The 26,967-nt window shown below is 41.2% G+C and overlaps 2 protein-coding genes across 6 annotated transcripts in view; one reads left to right on the forward strand and one right to left on the reverse strand.

Moving 5' to 3' along the window:
• Positions 1-26,967, forward strand: part of ARHGAP6 (Rho GTPase activating protein 6) — a 488,327-nt gene that overhangs the window by 356,837 nt on the left and 104,523 nt on the right. The gene's annotated exons all lie outside the window — the stretch shown is intronic.
• AMELX (amelogenin X-linked) lies at positions 6,813-14,196 on the reverse strand. Of its 2 annotated transcripts, XM_047715479.1 has the most exons (6): positions 14,064-14,196; positions 12,620-12,685; positions 10,649-10,696; positions 9,219-9,263; positions 8,525-8,950; positions 6,813-6,918 (listed from the first exon to the last, which is right to left on the reverse strand). In XM_047715479.1, the coding sequence occupies exons 2-6, from the start codon at positions 12,671-12,673 to the stop codon at positions 6,913-6,915; spliced, it is 579 nt and encodes a 192-aa protein (XP_047571435.1). In that variant the 5' UTR covers positions 12,674-12,685; positions 14,064-14,196; the 3' UTR covers positions 6,813-6,912. The 2 variants fall into 2 exon arrangements, with proteins under 2 accessions (XP_047571435.1, XP_047571436.1); XM_047715480.1 differs by lacking the exon at positions 10,649-10,696.

The raw sequence follows: 26,967 nt of genomic DNA on the forward strand, positions 1-26,967 counted from the left end.
CCAGTGAGGGCAAAAGGAATTATAAGCCAAATCACCAAACAATAAGTAAAAAGTCCAATTAATAAGAATTTCACAACAAACATAGGCTGATGACTATTTTATTAAAGCAATATGGAACACTACTAGAGATCGCTGTGTTCTGGAAATGTGGGAATTGGTTGAAACTATTTTTCTCTTGTGATTCCCATATTAAGCTGTTCACAGTCGGATCTCTTTTGGTTTTTTTCCTAATTAATAGAGTTGTTAGCTCTTTTATATTCTTTTTAAAGTCTTGGTCTTAAACTCAAGCTTGGTATTTTCAGCAGTTGTTTACTACTAAGAGGCAATGTTCAGGTTTATGGGAAAAGCCAATGTTTTCATTTTAGAGGAGTTGAGAGAGGAGGTAGTCAACTTGACATTGCATATAAATAAGATAAGCAACTTGACCTTTCTTTCTTGATAGATTTTTATCTTGGAAGAGGTGTAGTGTGCCATAATGATGATAATTGATACAATAGCCGTATCTAAATGATTAGAATGGAAAGAAGCTTTATGGAACACTGCAAGGTTCTCAGATGGTCTGTGTCTCCGCATGTGTCCTTTTACTACAGGTAAACTCAGTGGACAGTATACACGCACATACGTGTGTGCGCATGTGTGCGTGTGTGTGTTTGTGTGTGCACCCATTTGTCCTATGTCACACTGTTGCTTTGAACCACAAAAGAGAAAAGAATGTAAATATTTTTGATGTTTCCAGGCAGTCAGCCACCCTTAGGGATGGACAAAAGTTTGCGTTTTTTTTCTTACTTTTATCTTTCCATCAGCTTAAACTTTGGCCTGTTCCCAGGGAAGCCCTAGGTCAAGGGCAGCCCCAGCCTTCTACCTCCAGCATGGATGTGGCTGGTAGAGGTCTGAAAATGAATGACTATTCCTTTGGAACCAAAATAGTTTTTCTGATGAGGAGAAAAAATAGTGTAGCTGAACTCCGAATTCATCTGTTTTAGAAGAGAACTGGAGGGAAAACCATTTTGGTGTGTGCGATTTGACCTGTGGAATAGAAGGGCGCTTCTACAGTTCTTCGAAAATTTCCATACAAGATCAGGACTCCTGGAATGCTTGGGAAATGACTTGTTATGGATAGTTGAGATGTTCAGCTCTAACCAGCAAGTCTGTTTTGTTTCATCTTTTGTTTAAAATCTTTGAATTAACAGGATTTGCTCTTCTACCTCAGGAAATAGTGTATAGAGCAGTACTGTCCAATAAAACTCCTGGCAGTGATGGAAATGTTGTGTGTCCGCGCTGTCCAATATGGTAGCCACTAGTCCCATGTGACCTTTTAGCACTTAAAATGTGTCTCGTGTGGCTGAGGAAGTGAAGTTCCAATTTTATTTCATTTTAATTCTTTTAAATTCGAATAGCCATGTGGGGATACATACTGAACAGGACAAGTATAGAGTGTAATTACCAGTTAGTATATATCTCTGATTTCAAGTATTCTATTGTATTATCTCCCTACGTATCTGAATTTTTATTTGGAAAATGCTGCCAACTAGTCACTGTCTCTGTCAAAGTGAAGATTATTTCCGGCTAACCCTTTGAACCTCTGTCTTCAAAGCATACCATCAAGAGGTACGTGGTCGTATGCTATCAGGGTAGGTGGTTCTGGAAATCCAGGCCAAAACCCAAGTTTGTGAGGTTACATTTTCCTCTGCCCTTTCTAATGCGTGAGCTGGAAGCATTTTCTGATGATTCAGACCTAATGTCATTAAAGATAGAAGAGGAAAAAGCACATTGTAGCAAATTGAAGCCCAAAAGTGAAATTAGATAATTGATGAGTTTTAAGGCATTATTTCAATCAGAGGAGAACCCACTTAATGTGAGAAGTCACTGCGCACCCAGCTCCTTAAGACTTTAGGGGTTAGATGTGTTTGACCTCTCACCGGAATTTCAGAATTTCAGCAGGAGCTGCTTTGACGGTCATTTCTCTATTTTATTTTATTCATGCCGTTTCTAGTTCTTCTTTCTTCATCCTATAATGCTCATCTCCTTTTTGTTCTTTGATCTTGTTGCTCATTTTTGTTCCTGCTAAAGCCAGTAGTTCCTTTCCCTTAGCCCTTCTTCAGTCAAAATGTTTCTCTGAAGATCAAGTACGTGTGAAGTCGTTTCTACTTGAAATTTACCTGCAGGGGACCCACCAAGAACCAAAACTCACATCACAGGGAACTGAAGGAAAGAGCTGTGTCTGCACTGAGGTAGAAGAAAGGGAGAACAAACTTTTAAATAAATAATTTAATGATTCTAGTTTACAGAAGCAACTTACATTGATTGTGGGAAAAATTGTGTCTTTGTACAAACAGCTGCATCTCATTCCAAGTTTTTGCCAATGCACATTTATGTGTATTTATGTGTAAGTAAATTAGTTACATGTTAAGGTCATGTGTAATAGTACGTATGATAGGTGGTTTTGGTCTTAAGTTTTAGTTTGTCACATTTTCTCCACTAATAAATTTTCTTCTAAAGCATACTTTTTTTTTTTTATCACATTACTCCTTCAGCTAGAGGTAAGAAAATTGAAATTTCTCATAGTATAAATAATGTTGTGACCAATACCTCTGCGTGTATCTTTTTGTGCATTTTGATGGCTCTCTTAAGGTAATTCCCGCACACACACCCCCAAAAGGATGCATATTGAAGTCCTCACCAACAGAGAGTGAACAAGGGCAGAGTAGATTTCAGATTTATTAGTGACATGAGAGTGGTTCTGACTGACTTATTTTGCTCAGCATAATACCCTCCAGTTCCATGCATGTCGATGTAAATGGTAAATATTCATCATTTATTAGTGACATGAGAGTGACGTGAGAGTGGTTCTGGTGAGAAGGGAGTTTCCTTGAGGTGGTTTCCTCAACTTCATCTGTCTCTTCAGCTGAATTTCAAAGACGTAGTACAGCTTCGTAAATAGTCTACTTTCGTTTGTTCCCTGATTTAAGAATTCTTCGGGTGGAAGTTCGGGTTTATTAGTGCACTTATGGCCAGTCCTGTTATTTATTTCAGCCTGTACTTTGAGGCTCCGTCATTAGTATCTAGTGATTTTCTTCCATATTTTACTCAAGTACAGTGTTGGGCAGCTCGCTCTGCCTGAGTTGTAATGAATGAGAAATGCTCTGTTTATTCATTTTACATCAGATACGTTCTGCTATGTGGTGACGGCCACATCCATGTCAGAATTCTGTCGGTTGCAGCCATCTGCCACAGTTGGGGAGTCAGGAAATAAAATAGTCTCAAAACCACGGTGGAACTTCTGAAGTAACAATCCCAAGGTCAATGTACTTAATTTTGTTAGGGAGAATATGTTTACAAATAAGCTACACGTTACAAGATGTAAATATACATTAACAAAAAGAAGTGATAGCCAAGAGCCGAAAGGGACAATTACAGTGAAAAGGAAATTTAGAACCGGCGTTAAGAGCTTCGAGATCTCTGAAATGCCCAGGCAACACACCTCACTGACAGGTGTTCCTATGTCTCATTCTGGATCATCAGAGAGGTGCTGTGTTGTGGTTAATAGACATTGTTTAATGCAGTAGAATAATGTCCGTTGTAGCCTACCATGAAAATGATTATATTAAAACACATGTTTGGCCATTGAATACACAAGTTTCTGTTTCTCATAAAATTAACTTATGCAGTACATCTCATTCCATAGTGAATAGTTTTCAGAGTCCAAGACCTGACTTTTTCCCTGTAATTCAAAATGTGATTTGAATGTGTGTGTGTGTGTGTGTGTGTGTGTATAAGTTGAATCATTATAAAAGGAGAATTATTTTGTCAATGACTTTTCCAAATAGAGAGTCCTCTTATATCATAAAAATTGAAAGCAACTCCAGTCTCACTCCAGAGTTTCTGTTTTTTTTCCAGTGTCACACATAGTCTCCCAAGTAACATCAGCCCTTATACCCTCCAAACGTTTCTCAGCAGAAATGAATGTAATGACAATACTTTCATCAACTGTGAAAGGCAGTGTGTGGGGAGGCATATGTTTTCTGGAATATACCAGGATATATATCTCTATCTATCCACTGGCTTTTTTTTTTCCCCAGGAAATGCATTGACAAAATAATTCTTAGTTCTGGCCAAATAAGCTTTAAATTATTGAAAGAGACAGCTTGCTGGCATGACACAAATGCCAGGGCTCCTGATATTGATGTCATGACCCACAATTGAAAAATACTGTTATGGAAATAGAGTGTTTTATCCATCTAGGAGTAGATGGTTCCAGGGTAGGTTAATTCAGGGACACAATGATGCCACCAAAGACTTAGGTCCTTCCTGGTCATAATATGGTAGACACAGCTCCAGGCATCATATCCTCAAACAAATAGATCCAAAGACAGAACAGCACTCTTTCCTAGCATGAGTGGTTGTGTGTGTGTGTGTGTGTGTGTGTGTGTACTTTTTCTTTTTTTTTTTAAATTCAATTAGCCAGCATATAGTACATCATTAGTTTCAGATGTAGAGTTCAATAATTCATCAGTTGCATATAACAACACCCAGTGCTCATCACATCACGTGCCCTCCTTAATGCCCATCACCCAATTACCCCATCCCCCCACCTGCTTCCCCTCAGTTTGTTTCCTGTAGTTAAGAGTCTCTCATGGTTTGTCTCCCTCTCTGATGACTTCCCATTCAGTTTCCCCTCCCTTCCCCTATGGTCCTCTTATATTGTTATATATTCCTCTTATATTGTTTCTTATATTCCAGGTACAAGTGAAACCATATGATAATTGTCTTTGTCTGATTGACTTATTTTGCTCAGCATAATACCCTCCAGTTCCATGCATGTTGATGTAAATGGTAAATATTCATCCTTTCTGATGGCTGAGTAACATTCCGCTGTGTTTATGTACCACATCTTCTTTATCCATTCATCTGTTGATGGACATAAGGGCTCTTTCCATAGTTTGTCTATTGTGGCCATTGCTGCTATAAACATTGGGGTGCATATGGCCCTTCTTTTCACTACATCTGTATCTTTGGAGTAAATACCCAGTAGTGCAATTGCTGAGTTTTAGAGTAGCTCTATTTTTAACTTCTTGAGGAACCTCCATACTGTTTTCCAGTTGTGTGTGTATTTTTTAATTGGAAAGTACTCTTGCCCCTCAGAAACTCCTCCTCTCCTAGGAAATATTCCTTGTGGCCTCCTCATTCATTGTTCAGGTTCCACCTCAACCCGTCCCTCAACTAGTCACTAGCAAAGGGAATAGATTCCATATTTGGTATGGATATGGTGTGTTATGGTAATTGATGCCATAATTGGCATGGAGAAGTGAACATTCATTCCCTGGGACAGGGGAGGGGCTCATCTCTCCTGGGTTTGTGGAAGGCCAGATGCTGGGAGCAATTCCAGCTCTGCCAACACAGAACGAGTGGTGAGGAAAGCTGTCGTGCAGCTAGCTAAGGAAGTCTGCCGTATTTGCCAGGGTGTCTTGACCATACTCCTGTCATAGTGGTAATGGTGCTAGGCCTTCTCTTGTCAGTATTTCTTAGCTCATTTCATCCCTTTGGTGTGTTCTAGATTTCTTTTTTTTTTAAGATTTTATTTATTTATTTGACAGAGATCACAAGTAGATGGAGAGGCAGGCAGAGAGAGAGAGAGGGAAGCAGGATCTCCGCCGAGCAGAGAACCCGATGCGGGACTCGATCCCAGGACCCTGAGATCATGACCTGAGCCGAAGGCAGCGGCCTAACCCACTGAGCCACCCTGGCGCCCCGTGTTCTAGATTTCTTAAGGATGGGAACTTACTGCTTTCACCAGGGCATGGAATAGTGCCTTACCCTAAGGGGTTATAAATAAATATTTTCTAAATTGATCAGGATTGGTTCGTGCAAATTGATTAAAAGATTTCTTACATTTTTATGGGATCCTAGTTCTTTTAAATCAAGTTATTTGTTTAAATATCAAGACCCTCCCTGTAAAGTTATGTTTATTCATGCCAGAAAATGATTAAGGAGCCTTGATCATAAAGGTACTGTGGGTGCTGTGTAATGTAAACCCTAAAAGGACTGTTTACAATTCTGTGTGGGCGTAGGAGGAAAAAAGTATTCGAATATAAATACGAGTGGGAAAGAAAAGTTGTGTTGAGTCCATTTTATGCATGTGTTAACATTTGGAAGACTATACAGTACAGTTTATCATCTTAAAAATTATTAAGTGAAAGAAATGACTTGTGTACAAAACCGCTGTGAGTCTCTGTTTGAAGCTCCATTTAATAAAAGTTTTCTTAGGAAAACTGATTACCCCAATAATTTAAAATTCAACACATTGTTATACATATCACATAATTTCAGTTAAAATCCTTTTCAGTAGAATGAGATCAAAAGATTGGATTTTGGTTACTAATGTGGTGCAAGATATAAAGCCCGTGTTCCACGTCTGAACTTGTTTTGTAATATAAACATTTCCCAAGGGCTTATTTTTTTCAATTTAAAGAACTCTTCGTATAAACTTCCCTTCATTTGATTTAGGTTCAGTGACTATACATGTTCATAATTTTTCACTTCATCTATTATTATAACTACTGCATAAACTTCTGGGTTTTTTTTTTAAATGTTTTGAGATGCTATCCATTTTCTCCATGAGGGAAAATAGTCCTCATTTGCCTGCAAAATGGTCAGTTTTGCAGGTGTGTGAGCAGTTCCTACCTTATCGGAGAAAGGCCATTTATAATACCTTCTCTGAAGTGACAGGAAATTGTAAGCTTCAAACAACACAAAAACGTGAGTGATTATTAAACCATTTTATTGTTTGCTAATGGTACTGATCTTTAGTTACAGAATGTACTAAGTGAAGTGATGGCAGCCAAAACGCGTCGTGTTCTTGTGTCTTTCTGAAAGCACCTGAAGTATTTACTTCAGTTCTCATTTCCTGATGCCTTAATCCTTAAAATAATAACAAAAGGAAGAATTAAAATAATTTACAGATATTCCTAGTGAGTGTCATTTACAATCACACGTGTGGCTTCCGTTTTGCCAGAATGATGTACAGCCCTTTAAGTCGAACTCTGTAATTTTCCAAACTTCTTTGTTATCTCATTGTCATTGGAGAGGAGGTATCCAGAGTGAACGTTCCTGCCTTCAGGACACTTGCAACTCTTCCGTTATAATAAAGTAACAGTAGCTGCCCTTTCCCTGAGGACTTCCTGCGTGCCAGGCTCTGAGCTCGTTACTTGATTTTTATCTCCTGCAAAACAACTCTAAGAAGCTACCAGTATTGATACTCTGATTTTACATAAGAGTTTTTTTGGTTTTTTTGTTTTAAAGAGTTCAAACTACCTGCCCAAAGCCACCTTTCCAGAAATAGCTCTAGTAGGATGTGAGCACATTATAAAGTTCATGGCCTTAATCATTCATGAAGCAATGAATAAATGCACATTCTATACAGAGGGAACAGTACCTTAGACTAGAAGAATCGATGAGAGGCACCAAATTCTTTGGGATACGATTTCCAAAATTCTGCCTCATATTCTCCACAGATATGCTCATAATTATGAAGCCATATATGGCAGACACTGTAATTTTTTGTTGGGAAACTATGGTATTTGTACTTGGACAGAGGCTGGAAGTTATCAGAGGTAGTCACTTTTTCTTCTTTTAAAAAAGAGAAAACACCCATAAATTTGAAGTAACTTGTACAGTATCATTTTCTCTTTGGAGGCAAAGCCAAAACTGGAACCTGGGTATCCCATAGCTCCCCATCCAGGTCATTTCCATCTCAGCCCTCACTGCTTCTCAGTAGAAAAGTCATCAATAGTGTTTGTAACTTGGAATTACACATGCAGTAGAATTACATAATCTCATATACACAGAATAAGGATTTGTGGATATGGATAGGAGTCATTTATTTTATTGGCTACTTCCCAATCATTTGGAAGAACTTTCTGTAACGCAGTGAATTTTGTGCTTGTGGAAACTTCTTGCTGAGAGTTTAATCTATAGAGCCCAATACTGAGAATGAATGTAACAAACCGTCTAGCTTCCTCCAAGTTAGACTAAAATCCTCTCTAGACTGGTAATCTTCCTTTAAAGAGATTAAAGAGGTCTTCAAAGAGATTTCCCACCTACCTTTTGTAGCCTGTTCAAATATTTACATCCCCCTCCACTTTCAAAAATTACTTTTTTTTTTAAATCTTCAGTGCAATTCTAGCCTATTCTTCCTAGTCAAACCCTTGAAATATAAGGAGAACGGATAATTCCCTTATACTGCTCTCCTTAAAATTAATGGGTTTCAGTAATACATATTCTGGGAAAAATTCAAAATCATCGTAGAATTTAAACCCACCATAAAAACTATGGTCATAATTCCTAAGCTTCCCTGATAAACTTATTTATAATATGAAGTTACAGCACATGCTTGGACTCATAGAGTCACTGCCCTGTGTAGCTGCTGAAACTCTAGACCCTGGATTGTTTGAGAACTTAGAACTCTGGGGGTCAGTTTTGCTTTACCATTTTCCCAGGCACCGCAGTGGCTTCAAGCGCTACTCACCACTTCCTCCCGCTTGGTCTTATCTGTTGCTGGCCAGGCTTCCAGAGGCAGGTCAGGAAGCATGGGGGGCAGGGGCTGTATGGGGAACATCGGAGGCAGAGGTGGCTGTGGCGGCAGGGGCTGGATGGGGTGCACGGGTGGCTGGGGCTGGATGGGCTGGTGAGCCTGTGGCTGGACGGGCTGGGGCTGGAAGGGCTGCTGGGCTGGCAGAGGGAGGTTTGGCTGGTGGTGTTGGGTTGGAGTCATGGAGTGTTGGCCAGGAACTGGCATCATTGGTTGCTGGGGGACCACGGGCTGCTGAGCTGGCATCATGGGGATGTGGTGATGAGGCTGTAGGGCGTGGTTCGGGGGATTCTGCTGGGACAGCACGGGAATGATTTGGTGGTGCAGCCATCCACCCATGGGTTCGTAACCATAGGAAGGGTACTGGTGAGAAACAAAGAGTCAGGTTTACCATTGGCTCCGTTGACTTCCAGCCGGAGAAGTAGTCATGTTTTCTTTGTCATTATTACTATGAGTATTTATTCATTATTTTTGCTGTGCAAGAATTTCTGACTGTGTACACAGACAGGACCTTTTACAGGCTAGATTTTCCGTTAGTGTCTGTGTGTGGCATAGATATGTTATTTCATTTAAAGGGGAATTGAAATGCATGCTTATATTTTAAGGGAACAAAGAAAAAAAACCTACATACCGGATGCCTTATCATGTTCTGGTACCACTTCAGGGGGGTAAGCACCTTAAGAAAAAGAGACATTAGAATACATTTGCTTTCATTTCGTTGCATGAAATGCAGACTCACTGTTGCAGTCCTGTCAATACTGATAGCCTGAAAGCGGGAGTTCTACAGAACAAGAATAAAGTTAACATTTCTCAGGAGCTTCCTAAGTGCTGGGCACTACATTACCTCCATCACACACATGTTTCATGTGTTCTCACATATCCTGAGGCAAGTATCTTCACCCTCACTATTACAGACGAGGTCATGGGGAGTTCAAGAGGTTCATGGGCTTGATCAAGGTCACAAAAGTAGTAATTCTGGTCAACTCCACAGCACCTGCTCTTGTTTGCAAGAGCAAAACAAAACAAAACCAATGAACGTGCCATAACATTAGTCATATCCTTTTTTGATTTGCTGTCACAATGAAAAAATAAAGAAGCCAGAAAAGCTGTCCCTCACCCTAGAAACTCAGGTTTTCTGGTCAAATATGTCAACCTTTTAAGGTTTCCCAGGAAATCTTGCCTCTGAGTGTTACTCACAATTTCCTCAGCTTGTATGAGTAAACAGATTCACAGAATGTCATCTGAACCTTGGAAAGAAGTAAGAGTTTATTCCTCCCTAAATGGTATATACTTGGTTAACCTCAGTTCTGGGGATTTCGTGGTGTAGTAGTACAGCATTTGATATCCATACAACAATTACTAACCTTGCTCAAATTGTACTTGACAAAGCAGCTGTTATATTGCTTAACTATTTTGCTCCTCAAGCCATATTTTGAAGTGTGGGTATTATAATTATTTCCCTTCTCCAGATGAGGAAACCAACGTTTTAGAGAGAAAAAATGATTTGCCTGTGGTCGCGTGATTTGTGTGGGGTTGGAAAGAGCCTCAAACCTGATTTCCAGAAATCTCTTGCTTCCCATTGCTCTGCAGAATGTCTCACAGACCCCTTGGTCACTGATCACTGATCTTTCAGTAAAGACGACAAAGGCAACACATAGAGTGTGAACATCTTAGAATCAAGAGTTTCTAGTCGGAAAGGATCTTCAATAGCGTCTTACCTGACCCCCCCCACCTTCCCCAGGCTGGAATAGAACAGAGCTGTTCAGCCAGAGTTCACTTTCTGCGCTACCATGCAGCCCCACCCTGCGCGGTAGCTCACGATGAATAGCTTTATAGCCATGTAAGGAGGAGAAACTAAGTCAGAGAGGCCAAGTAGGAGTGTGCTGGGGCAGTACAGGCTTGAGGCAACCCATCAGGGCTTAAACCAGGAAGCTGGTAATGGGAACTGAAGAAAGCAGGACTGAGAAACATCTTGAATAAAGAATCAACACACTGTTCTTTACAGAGCCCAGGGCATTGTTAACTCAAACAATGGTCAAAATTAGTAAAGAGAAAAATTACCTCATAGCTGAAGTTGATATAACCAGGGTGCCCAGGATGAGGTGGTAGCTTTTATAGAAGGGAAAGGAGGAGAAAAAGAAAGAGGGAGAGGGAGAGAAGAGGGAGGGGGAGAGAGAGAGGGAGGAAGAGATTAAGTCAATATGCAATTGTTCACATTAAGAGAGACTGAAGCTACTTAAAAAAAAATCTATATGGTGCTGAATATATTTAAGGTCCCCTTTTCATTTGAGCATGTATGCTGTGTAGGACAGGACTCCTCTTATTTTAAAGTGGTCCAGAGGAACTAAATGACTTTCCCAAGACCTAGAAGCAAAAACCAGCACACATTTGTCCTCCAGTGATCTTCGGACACCCCCTTCCCCCATCCGTGTGGTCAGCTAATTTTATGTCTGCCATTTTATGTCTTCATGCAGCTCGCTCCATGTTGGAAAGAGAGATGGGTTTCTCTTACACGATTATGAGATACCAACAGGAAGAGAACTAGCTCACAAACCTTCCCTTATAGATCAGGAGGCGGCTAAGTGCTTCAGTATGGAAGAGAGTCCTCACAACGGACACGTGCAAAGCACATGCACAACAACAGAAGCGACAACTACCTGTGAATTCTTGATGAGTGTGCGGGGATGGGTGTGGTCAGGTGGAGACGTTAGGAGTCCCATGGAAAGTGAAGGAGTTGATTTATGAAATTTACTCTGATTCTTTTTATGATTCTATCAAAGTTTTTATGGCAGAAAAAAAAATTTAAGTTAAAAAAAAAACCAGCCTGAATCATTATCTACACAAGGACTGTCTGTCCCATCAAAAGGGAGGCCACGTGACGGATGCCTGCATTGTGCAATGCTGGTTGGCCCTGGACGGGGGAGAGGAAGAGGAGAAGGGACGGTGCAGAGCCTCTACCTCGGACACTGAGCTGATTAACACTCTGTTATTTTTAAATGCTCGCATTTTATAAGAGGGTTTGTTTGCTCTCATCTGAATGTGAATTCTTCTAGTCAGATAACTGCCTTTCCTATACCTTCTTGATAGAAGCTCTTAGGGAGTAGGGTTATTCAATGGAGGAGTGGAAAAAGGGCTCAATTTGTAATGCAGAGGCCCCTCAGGGGCCTAGAAATTGCCCCAATGCAGGATTTCAGGAAGGCAGAGCACAGAATCTTGGTCTTGTGGGCAAGAGAGGAAGAGAGGAGGCAGATACACAAGTTTGCTGGCTTCTGGTTGTATCAACTGCTCTCTATGCCACCGAAAGGCAGCTGGGTCCTGTTTTGCCTGCATGGGATCTGAGCTCTCTAACCTTATGTATCTGTGTCTAAAGAGAATGGGTCAGACTTCCTGGTCCTTGGTACATTCGAATGGAGAAACTATCCGCACAAATTGGGCACAGGTAGGATCCTGGACGACTGCACGGAAGCCCCCATGTGCCGAGCAGGTGTGCACCAGGGGATGAGGCCTCTGACAATGAGGAGATGGTTCAAGAAGGAAATTCCTGACATAGAAACCTTACCCTCTGAAGGATAACAGACAGTAGGGTTTGGAGGGTAGGAAGAGAGCGGGACATTCGTGAGAAATTGGGCTTTAGAGAGAACTGGCATTTCTGTAGTATTTGCCTAAGGCTGATTGAGCACTTTCTCTGGAGGTCTTTCGAGGGTCCCTTCCAAAAGTTTCCTCCATCTAGAGATGGGCAATGATATTTACAAACAACTTGTTTGCATAGACTCTCCTGAGGTGCTTGTTAAAATGCAGAGTCCTGGGCACTGCCCCGACTTCAGCTGTCCCCAATCAGAAAGAGGCTTGGGTGGAGGCCTCTGAGAGTACTTTTTCTAACAAGCTCTTCCAAGTGTTTCTTAAACGCAGAGACATTTGAGGACATCTGATCTCGTACTGTCTTAAACCCGCAAGTTGGCCAACTGTGGGGCAGATTTTTATTTCTAAACTTGTGAAATTGGATATTGACATCTGCAGGGGTGTTTTACTCACGGGCATAGCAAAGGCTGCTCCCAAGAGGCAGGCAAACAAAATCCAGGTCCCCATGTCTTGATGGCCCTGAAATAGAAGTTGACACTTTTCAAAAAATGTTTTTGCAAATATGGACATAACTAATGCTCCCTAAAACCCACATAGCCCATATTAGTCCATTGCCAGTAAAAGAGGATGGGGGCACATTTTGTGAGGTGACTTCATTCACATGTGATTTCTAGTGCGGAGCTCATTCCATTGCTTTTGGAATCCCGATAGCGGTGAGGATGCTTCTCATTTCATCAGAGAGCAGAACAAACTGTAGCCATGTGAAGCCATCATTACGTGATCTGCTGTGCTATTTTCCTACACGTCTGCAGCCTGGGGAGTCCTAGAAACTAGCTGTAGCTTATAATTAATGAACCCAAGGGTGGAGTGGGCTCTAAAAGCTGTGCAGATCTTCAGGGCACACAGTATTTGATACTTCTAGAACCAGGAGGGCACAAAAATGGTGGTGTTGTTGGTTTTGTTTTGTTTTGTTTTGTTTTGTACAGTCCACCTGACCATTGCTACTGTTAAAAACAAAGACTAATCATCTGAGAAGAGGCATTAAAATAATCTTCCAAAATAGAGTAAGGAAGAAGTAAAGTGGAGTTCTAGGTGTTTCAACTGCAGGACTTCCAGCAGGACCTGCAGGAGACACTTCTAGAGCTCTAGAGACGGAACAACAGGTGTGGTTGAATGGAAGGGAGAAGACAGTGCCAATACTTTGTGGTCATTCCATGAATTGTGAATGACAGCTCCTTGAAATTTGCCATATTTAGTCAATGACATCTTCCTTTTTGTTTGGCCCAGCACTGTAATTATACACTTTATGACCCTTGGGACACGAAGCAAAACAGGCCATCCTAAAATATGCACATTGCTCTGTGGTAGGAATTGTTGACTATGAAAGCTGTCAGAAGTATCTTAAATTTTGCAGAGAAAGTAAGTAGCTTGTGTAATAATGTTGGCTATAAAAAGCACACCGATGTTTTCTACCTCCCAAATCTGTTTGAATTAATGAGAAAACACCACATTTTGTTGATGGTTCTATTTGATGTAATTAAACAAAATGGATTTCAAAGTAGTCGATGACAGCCTGTGAAAAAGATCATTTTTATCTTAATTGATAAGTAATTAAAATAAATATTTTGCTGTGAGATTTGGCCCTGAAAAGTGCTTTGGGATGCTGGAAGTAAATTAAAAAAAAAAATAATACAGAGAAACATTTTGCTGCATTAGAAGGTAAAATAATTCATCTAAGTAATCAGTCTAATTGAATTATGGTCCAACTGAAGAAGTAACCAAATATGACAGCATGAAGTATTAGAAATGCAGAATACATTTGCATCTTTTATACATGAAATGCAGAAAAAGAAGTAAACACAATAGAAAGGGTACCAAAGGAATAAAGTCCACATACCTTTGAATATGCGTATTCCAAGGAAGTTTCTGTCTGAAACTCAGGGATGCTTGATCCTGTAGCTTCCTTCCAACTAAGAGCTCAATTTATATCATTCACAGCATCTAGCGCAGCCAATCACATTTCTGAAGGAAAATGTGTTGAGTATAACTAAAAACCCCTGTATCATGAAGTTTTACAAACTGTGATCAAGCAGAAGGCTGCATGTTGTCATTAGTGCATATACAGTCTTTCATTATGGGCAATAATAGGTTTAACAGGCAAAAAAATTTCATCAGACTGTTTTTAAGTCCACTTTTAAGTCAGCAAATAAGTTGGCTGCACATGCTGATACATTCAAAGTTACTTCTAAGAAGTAGCTGTGTCATTGTCTGGTCCCTGGTTCCAGCAAACACAACATTGTTCTTTACCCAAAAAAGCTAGATTGTTGATTTCTGTAGTGTAATCAACATGTCCCCTACAGTTCCCCAGCTCTTTTAGATCGGGAGATGTTGATTCAAACTCCCATTCTGGTAAACCCCCAAGGTTCTCCCCAGTATTTCTCTGAGGGATTCTAAGTTCGGGATCACCACTGCTCTGTTTTCTACTTTCATTGGAAGTATTTTCTCTGTTCCCTGTGGCCATTCCTTTATTAGCAATCTGGTGTCCCCTGAAAGAGGGGACAAATGCCCTTTCTCCATAGCCCCATCTTACCACCCATCTGCCATGCAAGCAACCATGAACCCAAGATGATCACAGTAGCAAAACTTGGGCTGATGATCTGAAGGACAAGGCAGGAAAGGATGTCCTACATCCCACAGAACAGCTCAGCCTCTCTCTGTATGATGGTCCTCCTTTGCCCACATCCTTCTGGCCCAGTCCCTCTTTCTCTTATGAACAAATCCAAATCCCTCTCTTTCTTTCTCAGGGCCTCTGAACTTCCCTGGTAGGCACGTTGTCCCCATGTTCTCAGCAGCCTCTCCTTCTTTGCCTAAACGACAGCAACCAAAGAAAGCTCTTCCCTCACTGAGAGGACCTCTGATCTAGCTACTCAATCCATATGTCTTTTACTCTCCTACTGTAGTAAAGCATATGGATTCTTTTTCCTGTTGTTCTAGCATCTCATCAGTTAAAAAGCAAATCTGTAACTGCTGATGAGAGGCGGCTGCTGAGCTGTTTATGAATATTAGTTCAGTAAAGGGAATACTGGATTTATATATACTCAGACACTAGTGGTGGTATAGCCAGATCTCTTTTACTACTTAAGTGATATTTTTTTTTAATTTTAAAAGATTTTATTTATTTATTTGAGAGAAAGAGAGCAAAAGTGGGGAGCAGCAGGCAGAGGGAGAGGAAGAGTCAGGCTCCCCTGAGCAGGGAGCCCCATGTGGGACTCGATCCCCAGACTCCAGGATGGTGACCTGAGCGGAAGGCAGATGCTTAACCAACTGAGCTGCCCAGGTGCCCCAGCTTAAGTAGTATTTTTAGAGTTTATACAGGTACATATATTTTTATATACATGCTTCGCATTGGCTGAATTAAATTCAAGGAGAAAATACCCATGAAAGGCAATGTAGTACTATTAAGAACTAGAGCTTAGACTTATGTGGTTCCTGACCCCAGCTTCACCACACTTGGCACACAGTAAGGGTATAAAAAATGCTAATAAATAAGATTACAAGTTGATCTTTGTGGATGAATTAGTAGGGAACAAATAACCATGGTGAAGAAAGGTGGATCTCTCAAGCACAGAGCGAGAGACAGATCGCAGAGAGGAAAGTGGAAGATGATAACAGACAAAAGGTATGAGTGAGAGTGAAGGTAGACTATAGTTCTAAAAGCCAGCTGTGTCCAGGGTTCGCATTTATTCCTGAGTATGTTTGTGGTGAGTTGTATGTCAGAGGTAAGAAGGATTCCTTCCCTTTGAAGGAAATTATGAAATGGATTTTAAGAGAATTGGCATCAGCTTACTTAGAGGAGGAGGAGGTGGGGGGTGTGACGCAAAGTGGCACGGGAAAGGTGAAGGGAGAGGAACAGCAATGTAGATCACATCATATTCTTTTTCAATCTTTTTTTCTGTTTTATTTAATTACGTATAATGGTGTCTGAAAAGATTCAGGACATATATTTCTTGCAAAGTCATGGATCATCTCTACTAACAAAGTCACTGGTGAACTATTAGTGGTCTTGTAGCGTTACAGAACTTACCTCATTACTTTGTGTCCCACTTCAAGAATGAGAGACTCATGTATTTGTCCACAAGAATCAACAGAAAGATCCCGCATTGTGGCATTAATTTCTCCGGCCCACTGGCTAGTGAGTTATTGCCATTTCACCATGGACAGTTGTTCAGGCTTTGAAGGCGAATACAATAGTAACGATGTGGTTCTTTCCGTTTATTTTCTCCCAGTGTGTGTTCTGAGTCATAGGGTATTAAAATATGGATCTCTCTGCTGAAATGTCTTCCGCTAATTTAGGTCCCACATATGCAGTTTGAAAGTTAATGTTTGGGGGGAAAAAAAAACAAAATTTCAATTGAAAATCTTTTGCTGTAGGCAATTATTTCATTTATGAATACATTGAGTTTATAAAAGAAAACAGAATTTACTGGATCGGCTGCTTACTTTGTTCTGTAGAGGCTGTAACATTTCCAAAGTGTTTGTGTTCTTGTTCTTCTTGCTCTTTGATGTCAGATACTGTCTTCTCTTTTTAAAAAGAATTGCTATTTTAAAAAAATGGATCATAAGTGTAAAATATTTTTCTCTCTGGCATTATCCCTGGAACAACTGCGACAAGATGACCCGAGAAGCTGTCTTCGTTTACTTAGGCTTTCATTCCATATACGGATGCTGAATACCAAAGAACCTGAGACCATTCGTATTACTGTAGCAGACAAATACATCCTGAATTGATTATCATCTCTAGAAGCTTTTCTCCAAAATGATGAATGAATAAACACCCTTATGGATTACAGGTTCCCATTCTTGCTTAGTGGGAAGCAAGAGCGTCTAAGAAAGGGTTATTAAAAAAAAAATCACACCTGGGACACCTTTTCGCCCAGAAACATCTGCTCTCAAGTCCTTCCTGAGACCCGTAGGATCAAGCAGGGCTGCAAAAGATGCAGCTCGTGTGGAAGGGCCTCAGGCTGGGAAGCCTTCTACTGTTTTTGGCACAAATCAAAACCCAGATGGTTCCCGCCCGTGGTCAGAGTTGAGGGAAAGCACGGGTTAATCCTGGGCGGTGGGAATCTGACCCACCGCCATTACATCTCCTCACGTGGGCCTCATGGGATCCATTTAATGGAAGGAGGCCATGGCCGTCAAGAGCCGAAGCAGTCTGGAGCTCTGAGAGGAAGCATGTCTTAAATGTCTTCACCTCCCGCAATGCCTGGCCCCAAACAGTAAGCTCTCAACATAAACAACAATGGATTTTATGGTTATTCTTTTTCTTGACACGCAACTCATCGTATTCTGCTGTGTCCATGTTGCTCATGCCAACAGCTTCTCCCCTCCTAGTTGGCTGCTTCTAATTTACAGCATGCCGGGAAAATCTGACGGCCAAGCTTGTTAGAATTTTGTGTGGACTGCAAGTGAAGAGATGCCCTAAGCAGTATTGGTACTGGAGGCTCGCTTGTGAGAAAAGCTCAAACGTTTCAGTCTTGAGGCCTTGCTTTTTGACTGCCAGGAAGAGGTTTTGTTTTGTTTTGGAGGTTTGCCCCCTTTGCTTAACTTCCTGGGTTCGAGCAGTGATTGAGGCATACAGGGGACCTTCAGATAAGTCGGGTGTTAGGAGTTCCAGAAGCCTTTCTTATCTCCTAGGGGAGCTCAACTCTCAAGTCTTTTTTTTAAAGCAGGTCCAAGATTGTCCAATATTCTGGAATAATCTCAAGAGTGAGTATTCTTAAGTAGCTGGAGCCAAAGTCAGCTTTTAAATGTTTCTTCTGCGGATATTTATTTACAAGAAAATCTTGTTCTCTAGGCTCCTGTTTTGGTTTGGTTTGGTTTGGTTTGGTTTGGTTTGTTTTTTTGCTGGAGTGGAGTTGTACCCTCTTGAGAACTCAGGTACACTGCTGCTAAGTGATTCTAATCAACACGGTGACTTCCCTTTGCAACCCATGGAGGTCAGATATTGTGTCTTATATGTCCTTGGGAGCTCTTCGTTATCTGGAAAAATCTCTTTTACAAGCTAGGTGCTGGATGAATGTGTTGATTAATTGAAGAAAATGTAGAGAAATTATCTGTGACACTATGAAAATGCATAAAGAAAGTCCTTGATCTATGTGGCTTTTCCATAGACAAAGAAATCTTGATATCTTGATTCACCAAGATGACAGATAACTCAGCATCACTGTCAAGTCTTCCAATGGACTTTCAGGCAAATGGCTTCTAATAAGAACTTTCAAAGGGAGATACTATAAAAGGTTTCCAGTCCATTATCCCAACATCCTTATTATGTTTGGCTCCGATCTGTGAGTTCAAACTATTATTTACTATGAACAAATATACTATGATAGATCCACTTGATCTTTTCTTATTTGTGACTAAGTTTGTTTGCTTAAGATAATAAAGCTTTATTATTGTTGTTGTTGTTGTTATTATTATTATTATTATTTTCTTGGGCTTCTAGAATCACTTCAGCCCAAGGAGTAATATGAAAAGAATAACAACAAAAAACCCTCTCTCACTCGCATTCACATACTTCGTTGATTGCAAGCCATCAGTATCTATTCCAGAATACCCTGGAAATAACCATGTTTTAGGACTGGTTGTTTGAAGCTATGAAAAAAAGGAGGGATTGTTTACTGGCTAACAGCACTTAATAAGTGAGTAGACTGGGGACAGGGAGCATAAGAAAAGCAGTAACAGAAGTAAGGAAACAGAAAGAAAAAAGGCACAAGTAAGAAGAGGGAAATGTAGTGATATTTCGAAGTGGTGATCAAAGATGGGAACAGGCTTATTAGCAAGCCACCAGCGTCCTGAAAAGATAAAACTTATTAATGAGGAGCGCCTGGGTGGCTCAGTGGGTTAAAGCCTCTGCCTTTGGCTCAGGTCATGATCTCAGGGTCCTGGGATCGAGCCCCACATCGGGCTCTCTGCTTGGTGGGGAGCCTGCTTCCCCTCTCTCTCTGCCTGCCTCTCTGCCTGCCTCTCTGCCTACTTGTGATCTCTCTCCCTGTCAATTAAATAAATAAAATCTTTTTAAAAAACTTATTAATGAAGCAATAGGAGATAATACAGCTACACGGAAAAGGGAGAGGGCCCTTGGTCACAAGCTCTGAACATATTCCTTAGAGGCCAAAATTGTGATGTGACTTCAGCAGCCATTATGGAGCACATGGTATATGCCTAACGCAGTCGTCAGCCTTGGTGTATAAATGTGAAGACGACAGTGGTCCAATTCTCAAGCTCCTCATGGCCTCTAGAAGATTTCTCCACTCTGAGTTGGAGGGGAGAATGCTGGGTGTGCTGTTGGAGCAAATCATCCTTCTCGCCTTCAGGAAGCTAACACACTCTGTGTCTCTGTCTGTGTTTGTGGATGAGAAAGGGGTGAGGAGGGAGCAGAGGGAGAGTAGTGACACCAAAATGCAGCAGAGGCTATGGCAAAGGCAGGCCTTCTGGAGCATTCCAGTTGTTCTTTGGGTGGGTTGGGAAGGGGCATATTAATTATAATAGGACCACTTCTGTCTTTCAGCCCGAAGTCCTTTACTTTCTGCTTCTGCATGATTGAACATTAACAGGATACAGACACACTGAGTCCGTCGGGGGAAGAGTTAGTTATAGCCAGCACCTGCTGTTTCCATTACGAACTAACACCGAAAACAAAATGTCTGCCAGTAGGGGGCTGGCTCAAATCACCTATGGCATGTGTAATATTCAAAGTGAGAGTGTTAATGTGTATTGGCTGACACAGAAAATGTCTGTGACACATAGTCTGGTGAAAAAAGGTTGATGCTTAAAGTTCTCTTTATCTAAAACGATTCTTCCTCCTCCTCTTCCTTCTTTTCCCTCCCTCCCCCACTCTCTCCCTTTCTCTCCATTTGAGGAGAGAGTCACCAAAATATTAACAGTCATTATCTAAGACACTCATTTCTGAAAGTCTCTGGGAAGCCAGGACTTTATTTTATTTATTCTAAATAATCCATGAATGGAGCAAATGCAGGGGAGAGACAAGAAGTTCGGGGCATAATTTCTCAATCATGTTCAGTAAGAGTGATGAGTGAGTGACAGTGCTATGTCTCCCATAGGCCCTGGGTTTATAGAATATTCATTCTCAGAGGAGGGAGGAAAAGCTGAACAGAAAATCAAAGACAAAAAAAAAGATTGTTTTAAAGCAATAGGCTCCCTTTTAGATCAATAGTAGAAAATATCCTAATATAAGCATTCACAGAGTTCATACAAGCTTGTAATTTGAAAGATCTGTAAGCATTTGCTAAATCTCTGGTGGAGCGATTTTCAATAAGGGAAATTATATGCAGATGGATCGTGTGTTGTTTGGGTTATAATTAACTGGTCACTGTCGGGAGTGAAAATGTTACATCTGTGTTAACAGAGATACCACAGTAATGTAAAAACAAGCATTCCTACTTCTGCTTGTCGGTCAAAGTACTCCAAAGTAAGCTGCACTTACCTCCTGGGGTTCAGCACACAAATGCACAGACTGGTATTTTCTGAACAAAAGCAACATGCCATGGTGGAGAGAACTTGACTTTGGCAGGACAGCCTAGGTCAGAACTGTGGTTGGGCCACTGACCCACCATGCCTGACTTTCACCAATGTTCTTGACTCTTTGGTACACTTACTTTACTGCCTGGAAAATGGGAAGACACCAGCAAGGAAAGCTAGATGTCTTTCAATACACATTTGACTCTTCGCAATCATGATTTCCAATATCAAGAGTGGCAATTTTAGTCATCGCTCAAGGGGCAGAGGGAGCAAATTGAAAGAAACAAAGGAAATAGTTGACCACTTTAAAGGTTGGAAATGATCCTTCTCACATATTTCCTCTGCAGAGTTTCTTCCATTCCTGGACAGAACATTCTTAGATTGTTAAGAGTTTGGTGGCATACTTTCCGTCTTCATCTCTTAAGGAACTGCCCACAGGGAGACAAATATAAAATGTCAGAATACGATTTTCCTACGATCTGCTCATTCTACAGAGGACAGGAAATAGGTGGCGAGACCTAAGTATCAGCGATGTGTTGTCACTGTTGGTATCCATTCCAGTCATTGTTTTAGCTAATGGCCCTTTGAACGGGCACAGAGCCCTGAGCTGCTCTCCCCCTAGCAGCCTCTTCTTCATATCCCTAACTTATGTAAGATCCGGTGGTAGCAATTGAGAATCATTTCCAAACCTCTGTTACAAAATCACATCACGAGTGGTATGTCTGCTTGGATTATTAACTAGATTTGAAGCTGATACAGTCCTGAAGAATGAAATGAATCAGGAAGAAGACCAGCAATTAATTTAATTCTACGCACATACATTTTATTATAGGGAATTTTTACTTGAAATGAAATTAGACAGATGTAATTGTCCATCACAGATATCTGTGGAGTGACTGCAAGGTTGTTCTAATTGTAGGCAATGTTTCTCCCAGTATAATGCTAACGTAGCTTTAAAATAATAATAAAATCTCCATTCTGGGGTCTTTCCTGTGCATCGTCTTTATCATCCTCATGCTTTTAGGAGAATCATAGTCATGTGCTAAGTTTTTTTCTCAATAGCATTTCATGTATCTCCCTACTTTTCAAATCATTAGTATAAAATATTTATCGAGTATCTGTAATATCCAAGGCATAGGGATATGTGGCCTGATAGCCATACGATGAAATGGTATTAGCCATACAAAGAAATGAAGCACTGATACACGTCACAATGTGGATAAATCTTAAAAACGTGCTGAGTGAAAGAAGCCAAACATAAAGGACCGTATATCATAGGATTCCATTTTTAGGAAATGCCCAGACTGGGCAAATCCATAGAGACAGAAAGCAGATTTGTGATTGCCAGGGGCTGGGGAGAGAGGAATGGGGAGTGACTGCTAATGGGTTTGGGGTTGGGGGCGGGCAGTGATAGAAGTGTTCTGGAAGTAGTGGTGGTTAGTTGCATAACCTTGTAACTGTACCAAAAGCCACTCTGTTGTACACTTCAAAGTGGTGAATTTTATGGTGTTTGAATTATATCTCAATCTAAAAAAAAAGACCTATCAAAAATATATACATGTCGGTCTCTACCCTCAGAAAATTCAGTCTTTATACAAAATAAAGAGGGGGGGCACCTGGGTGGCTCAGTGGGTTAAAGCCTCTGCCTTCGGCTCAGGTCATGATCTCAGGATCCTGGGATTGAGCCCCACATCGGGCTCTCTGCTCCGCAGGGAGCCTGCTTCCTCCTCTCTCTCTCTGCCTGCCTCTCTGCCTACTTGTGGTCTCTGTCTGTCAAGTAAATAAATAAAATCTTTAAAAAAAAAAAAAAAAAGAGGGGCACCTGAGTGGTTCAGTCAGTTAAGCATCTGACTCTTGATTTTCAGCTCAGGTCTTGATCTCAGGGTCATGAGCTCGAGCCCCACTTTGGGCTTCAAGCTGGACATGGAGCCTACTTAAAGAAAAATTAAAATAAAGAAACATGAAATACTAAACACAGTGCAACAATGAAGAATAATAGTACAAGAGTTGACACATCATGGTACACTTATTGATGATCATGACCGTGATGGTGGAGCTTATCATTTACTGAGTGCCAACCAGTGTTCTGGCACTGTACATGTTTATTTTTTTAACTTTTTTCATTTTTTTTTCAGTGTTCCAAAAGTCATTGTTTATGCACCACACCCAGTGCTCCATACAATATGTGCCCTCCACAATACCCACCACCAGGTTCACCCAACCCCCCACCTCCCTCCTCTCCAAAACCCTCAGGTTGTTTCTCAGAGTCCACAGTCTCTCATGGTTGGTCTCCCTCTCCGATTTCCCCCAACTCAATTCTCTCCATCTCCCCATGTCCTCCATGTTATTCCTTATGCTCCACCAGTAAGCGAAACCATATGATAATTGACACTCTCTGCTTGACTTATTTCACTCAGCATAATCTCTTCCAGTCCCGTCCCTGTTGATACAAAAGTTGGGTATTCATCCTTTCTGATGGAGGCATAATACTCCATAGTATATGTGAACCATATCTTCTTTTTTTTTTTAAAGATATTATTTATTTCAATCTCAAGTAGGTGGAGAGGCAGGCAGAGAGAAAGAGAGGAGGAAGCAGGCTCCGTACTGAGCAGAGAGCCTGATGCGGGGCTCGATCCCAGGACCCCGAGATCATGACCTGAGCCAAAGGCAGAGGTTTAACCCACTGAGCCATCCAGGTGCCCCTGAACCATATCTTCTTTATCCATTCGTCCGTTGAAGGGCATCTTGGTTCTTTCCACATTTGGGTGACTGTGGCCATTGCTGCTATGAACATTGGGGTACAGATGGCCCTTCTTTTCACTACATCTGTATCTTTGAGGTAAATATCCAGTAGTACAATGGCAGGGTCATAGGGTAGTTCTATTTTTAATTTCTTGAGGAATCTCCACACTGTTTTCCAAAGTGGCCACACCAACTTGCATTCCCACAACAGTGTAAGAGGGTTCCCCTTTCTCTGCATCCTCTCCAACACTTTTTGTTTACTGTCTTGTTAATTTTGGCCATTCTAACTGGTGTAAGGTGGTATCTCAATGTGGTTTTGATTTGAATCTCCCTGATGGCTAATGATGATGAACATTTTTTCATGTGTCTGTTAGCCATTTGTATGTCTTCTTTGGAGAAGTGTCTGTTCATGTCTTCTGCCCATTTTTTTGACGTGATTATTTGTTTTGTGTGTGTTGAGTTTGAGGAGTTCTTTATAGATCCTGGATATCAGCCCTTTGACTGTAGTGTCATTCGCAAATATCTTCTCCCATTCCGTGGGTGGCCTCTTTGTTTTGTTGACTGTTTCCTTTGCTGTTGAGAAGCTTTTGATCTTGATGAAGTCTGATAAGTTCACTTTCTCTTTTCTTTCCTTTGCCTTTGGAGACATATCTTGAAAGAAGTTGCTGTGGCCCATGTTGAAGAGGTTACTGTCTAAGTTCTCCTCTAGGATTTTGATACATTCCTGCTTCACATTGAGGTCTTTTATCCATTTTGAGTTTATCTTTGTGTATGGTGTAAGAGAATGGTCAAGTTTCATTCTTTTATACATAGTTGTCCAATTTTCCCTGCACCTTTTATTGAAGAGACTTTTTTCCCACTGAATATTTTTTCCTCCTTTGTCGAAGATTATTTGACCATAGAGTTGAGGGTCCATATCTGGGCTCCCTACTGTGTTCCACTGGTCTATGTGTCTCTTTTTGTGCCAGTACCATGCTATCTTGGTGATCACAGCTTCGTAGTAAAGCTTGAAATCAGGCAACGTGATGCCCCCAGTTTTGTTTTTCTTTTTCAACATTTCCTTAGCAATTCGGGGTCTCTTCTGGTTCCATACAAATTTTAGGATTGTTCGTTCCAGCTCTTTGAAAAATGCCAGTGGAATTTTGATCAGGATGGCATTGGAAGTATAGATTGCTCTAGGCAGTGTAGACATTTTAAGAATGTTTATTCTTCCGATCCATGAGCATGGAATGGCCTTCCATCTTTTTGTGTCTTCTTCAGTTTCTTTCATGAGTGTTCTATAGTTCCTTGAGTACAGATCCTTTACCTCTTTGGTTAGGTATCTTATGGTTCTTGAAGCTGTAGTAAATGGAATTGATTCTCTAATTTCCCTTTCTGTATTTTCATTGTTAGTGTATAAGAAAGCAACTGATTTCTGTACATTAATTTTGTATCCTGCCACATTACTGAATTGCTGTATGAGTTCTAGTAGTTTGGTGATAGAGTCTTTTGGGTTTTGCATATAAAGTATCATGTCATCTGCTAAGAGAGAGAGTTTGACTTCTTCTTTGCCAATTTGAATACCTTTTATTTCTCTTTGTTGTCTGATTGCTGTTGCTAGGACTTCTAGTACTATGTTGAACAACACACAGTACATATTTAAAAAATTATTGATTGTGCTCCCCGTGCAGCCATGTTCTAAATTCATCTACTACATCAGGGAGGAAAATACAGAGATCCCTGCTCACAATCCTGCAGAGAGCAACGATGAACAGTAGATGTAATAAATAATGGTGCATTAGAAGGTGGAAGGGCTAAGGAAAAGGAAAAAGTTGGGCTGGCTAAGGGGGATTTGAAGTGCCGAGTGGCAGGTTTCAATAAGGCAGTTATTTATCAACAAACCCTTCGAGTAGATGAAGTATCTCCTGGGCATCCCTAAGGTCAGTACAGGCCAGTATGAAGGCATCAATATGGAGGTGCTCTTGGTATGTGGGAGAACCGGCCGGAAGCTGGTGCTCCTGGCATGCGATGAGGTTGAGGGCATGCGTAGTATGAGATGATGTCCAAGAGGTGACATCTTGCCATGCTTCCATGGGCTTAGCAATTAAATGTCCTATTTCTTACCTACAATAACTGCTGTCAGTGCTCTGGGGAGAGGCGGAACAGTGTCTGGGCTTCAGGGATACAAAGGATTTGGATGGACGTAGAGGCAGTTCCATCACAGGGCTTTGTCATTGGAAAGATCCAAAATGGAAAAATGCAGAGCATGTTTGGGTGTGCCAAAGGTGACCAGCTGGGTGGGAGCAGAGGTTTTAGATGGAAAAAGAGCAATAGAGAGGGCCCAGAAGAGAGAGGGCCCAAATGGCAGGCAAGGAGTGAGTCATGTACAATAGGCAGTGGTGAAGCTGTGAGCATTTGCTTTCCCCATCCTTGCTTTCTTGGGTTTCTAACAAAAAAGTTAATCAGGAAGCTTAGACTTGTGGCAGGAATGAGGAAGTTGAGGCACAAAGTGGTCCGATGACTGGGCCATCTTCCCACTGCAGTGAGAACCAGAGCAGAGGCGAGACCCTTGGGTTTCTGCCCTGTCCCAGTCACTCCTGACCTATTTGCTCACAGATGAATGAACTGTATTTCAGCGGCCCAGATCAAACAATAACATTATGGGAACAATTGGAAATTAAGCTATTTTGGCAGTATAGAAAATCTTGAAGTCTCTCCTGTAAGACACAGGGTTGCATTTAAAAAGTGTTGCCAGAGAATATTTTCCACTCAAAACTAAAGCTGCTCAAAAATACTCTCCAGTGGGACGCCTGGGTGGCTCAGTGGGTTAAGCCACTGCCTTCGGCTCAGGTCATGATCCCAGGGTCCTGGGATCAAGTCCTGCGTCGGGCTCCTTGCTCAGCGGGGAGCCTGCCTCTCTCTCCGCCTCTGCCTGCCTCTCTGCCTGCTTGTGTGCTTTCTCTCTCTCTCTTTCTGACAAATAAATAAATAAAATCTTTAAAAAAAATACTCTCCAGTATTAGTTCTTGCACAGTAAGAATAGAAATTACTGCATGAAAGACCTCTCAAAAGAATTTTAATAACTTTATTGATGTAGAATTTACATACCTTGAAGTTCCCATTTAGAATGTATAATTGAGTGAGATTTAGTGTATGTTTTTTGTATCTTTACAAAGCTTGCCACCTTCAACCGCAATTTAATTTTCATCACCTGAAACGAAATCCCATCCTCACTAGCAGTCATTTCACATTTCCCTCTCCCCAAGCCCAAGGCCACCACCAATCTATTTTCTATCTCTATGGATTGGCCTGTTCTAGACATTTTGTTTCAATGGAATCATATAATGTGTTTGGAAAATGGGTCTCTGAGAACCTGTCCTGGAGGTTTTGTCAACATTGGCATTCTTGGCATTCTGGGCTAGGTAATCACGGTGGGGGGCCGTCCCGCATGCTGTGGGGTGTTGAGCAGTATTGCCAGCCTCTGCCCACTACGTGCCAGGAGCTCCCCCTCCCAGTTGTGATAGCCGATACTGTCTCCAGAC

Source organism: Lutra lutra, chromosome X (genome assembly GCF_902655055.1).
Source record: "Lutra lutra chromosome X, mLutLut1.2, whole genome shotgun sequence".
NCBI classification, from domain to species: domain Eukaryota; kingdom Metazoa; phylum Chordata; class Mammalia; order Carnivora; family Mustelidae; genus Lutra; species Lutra lutra.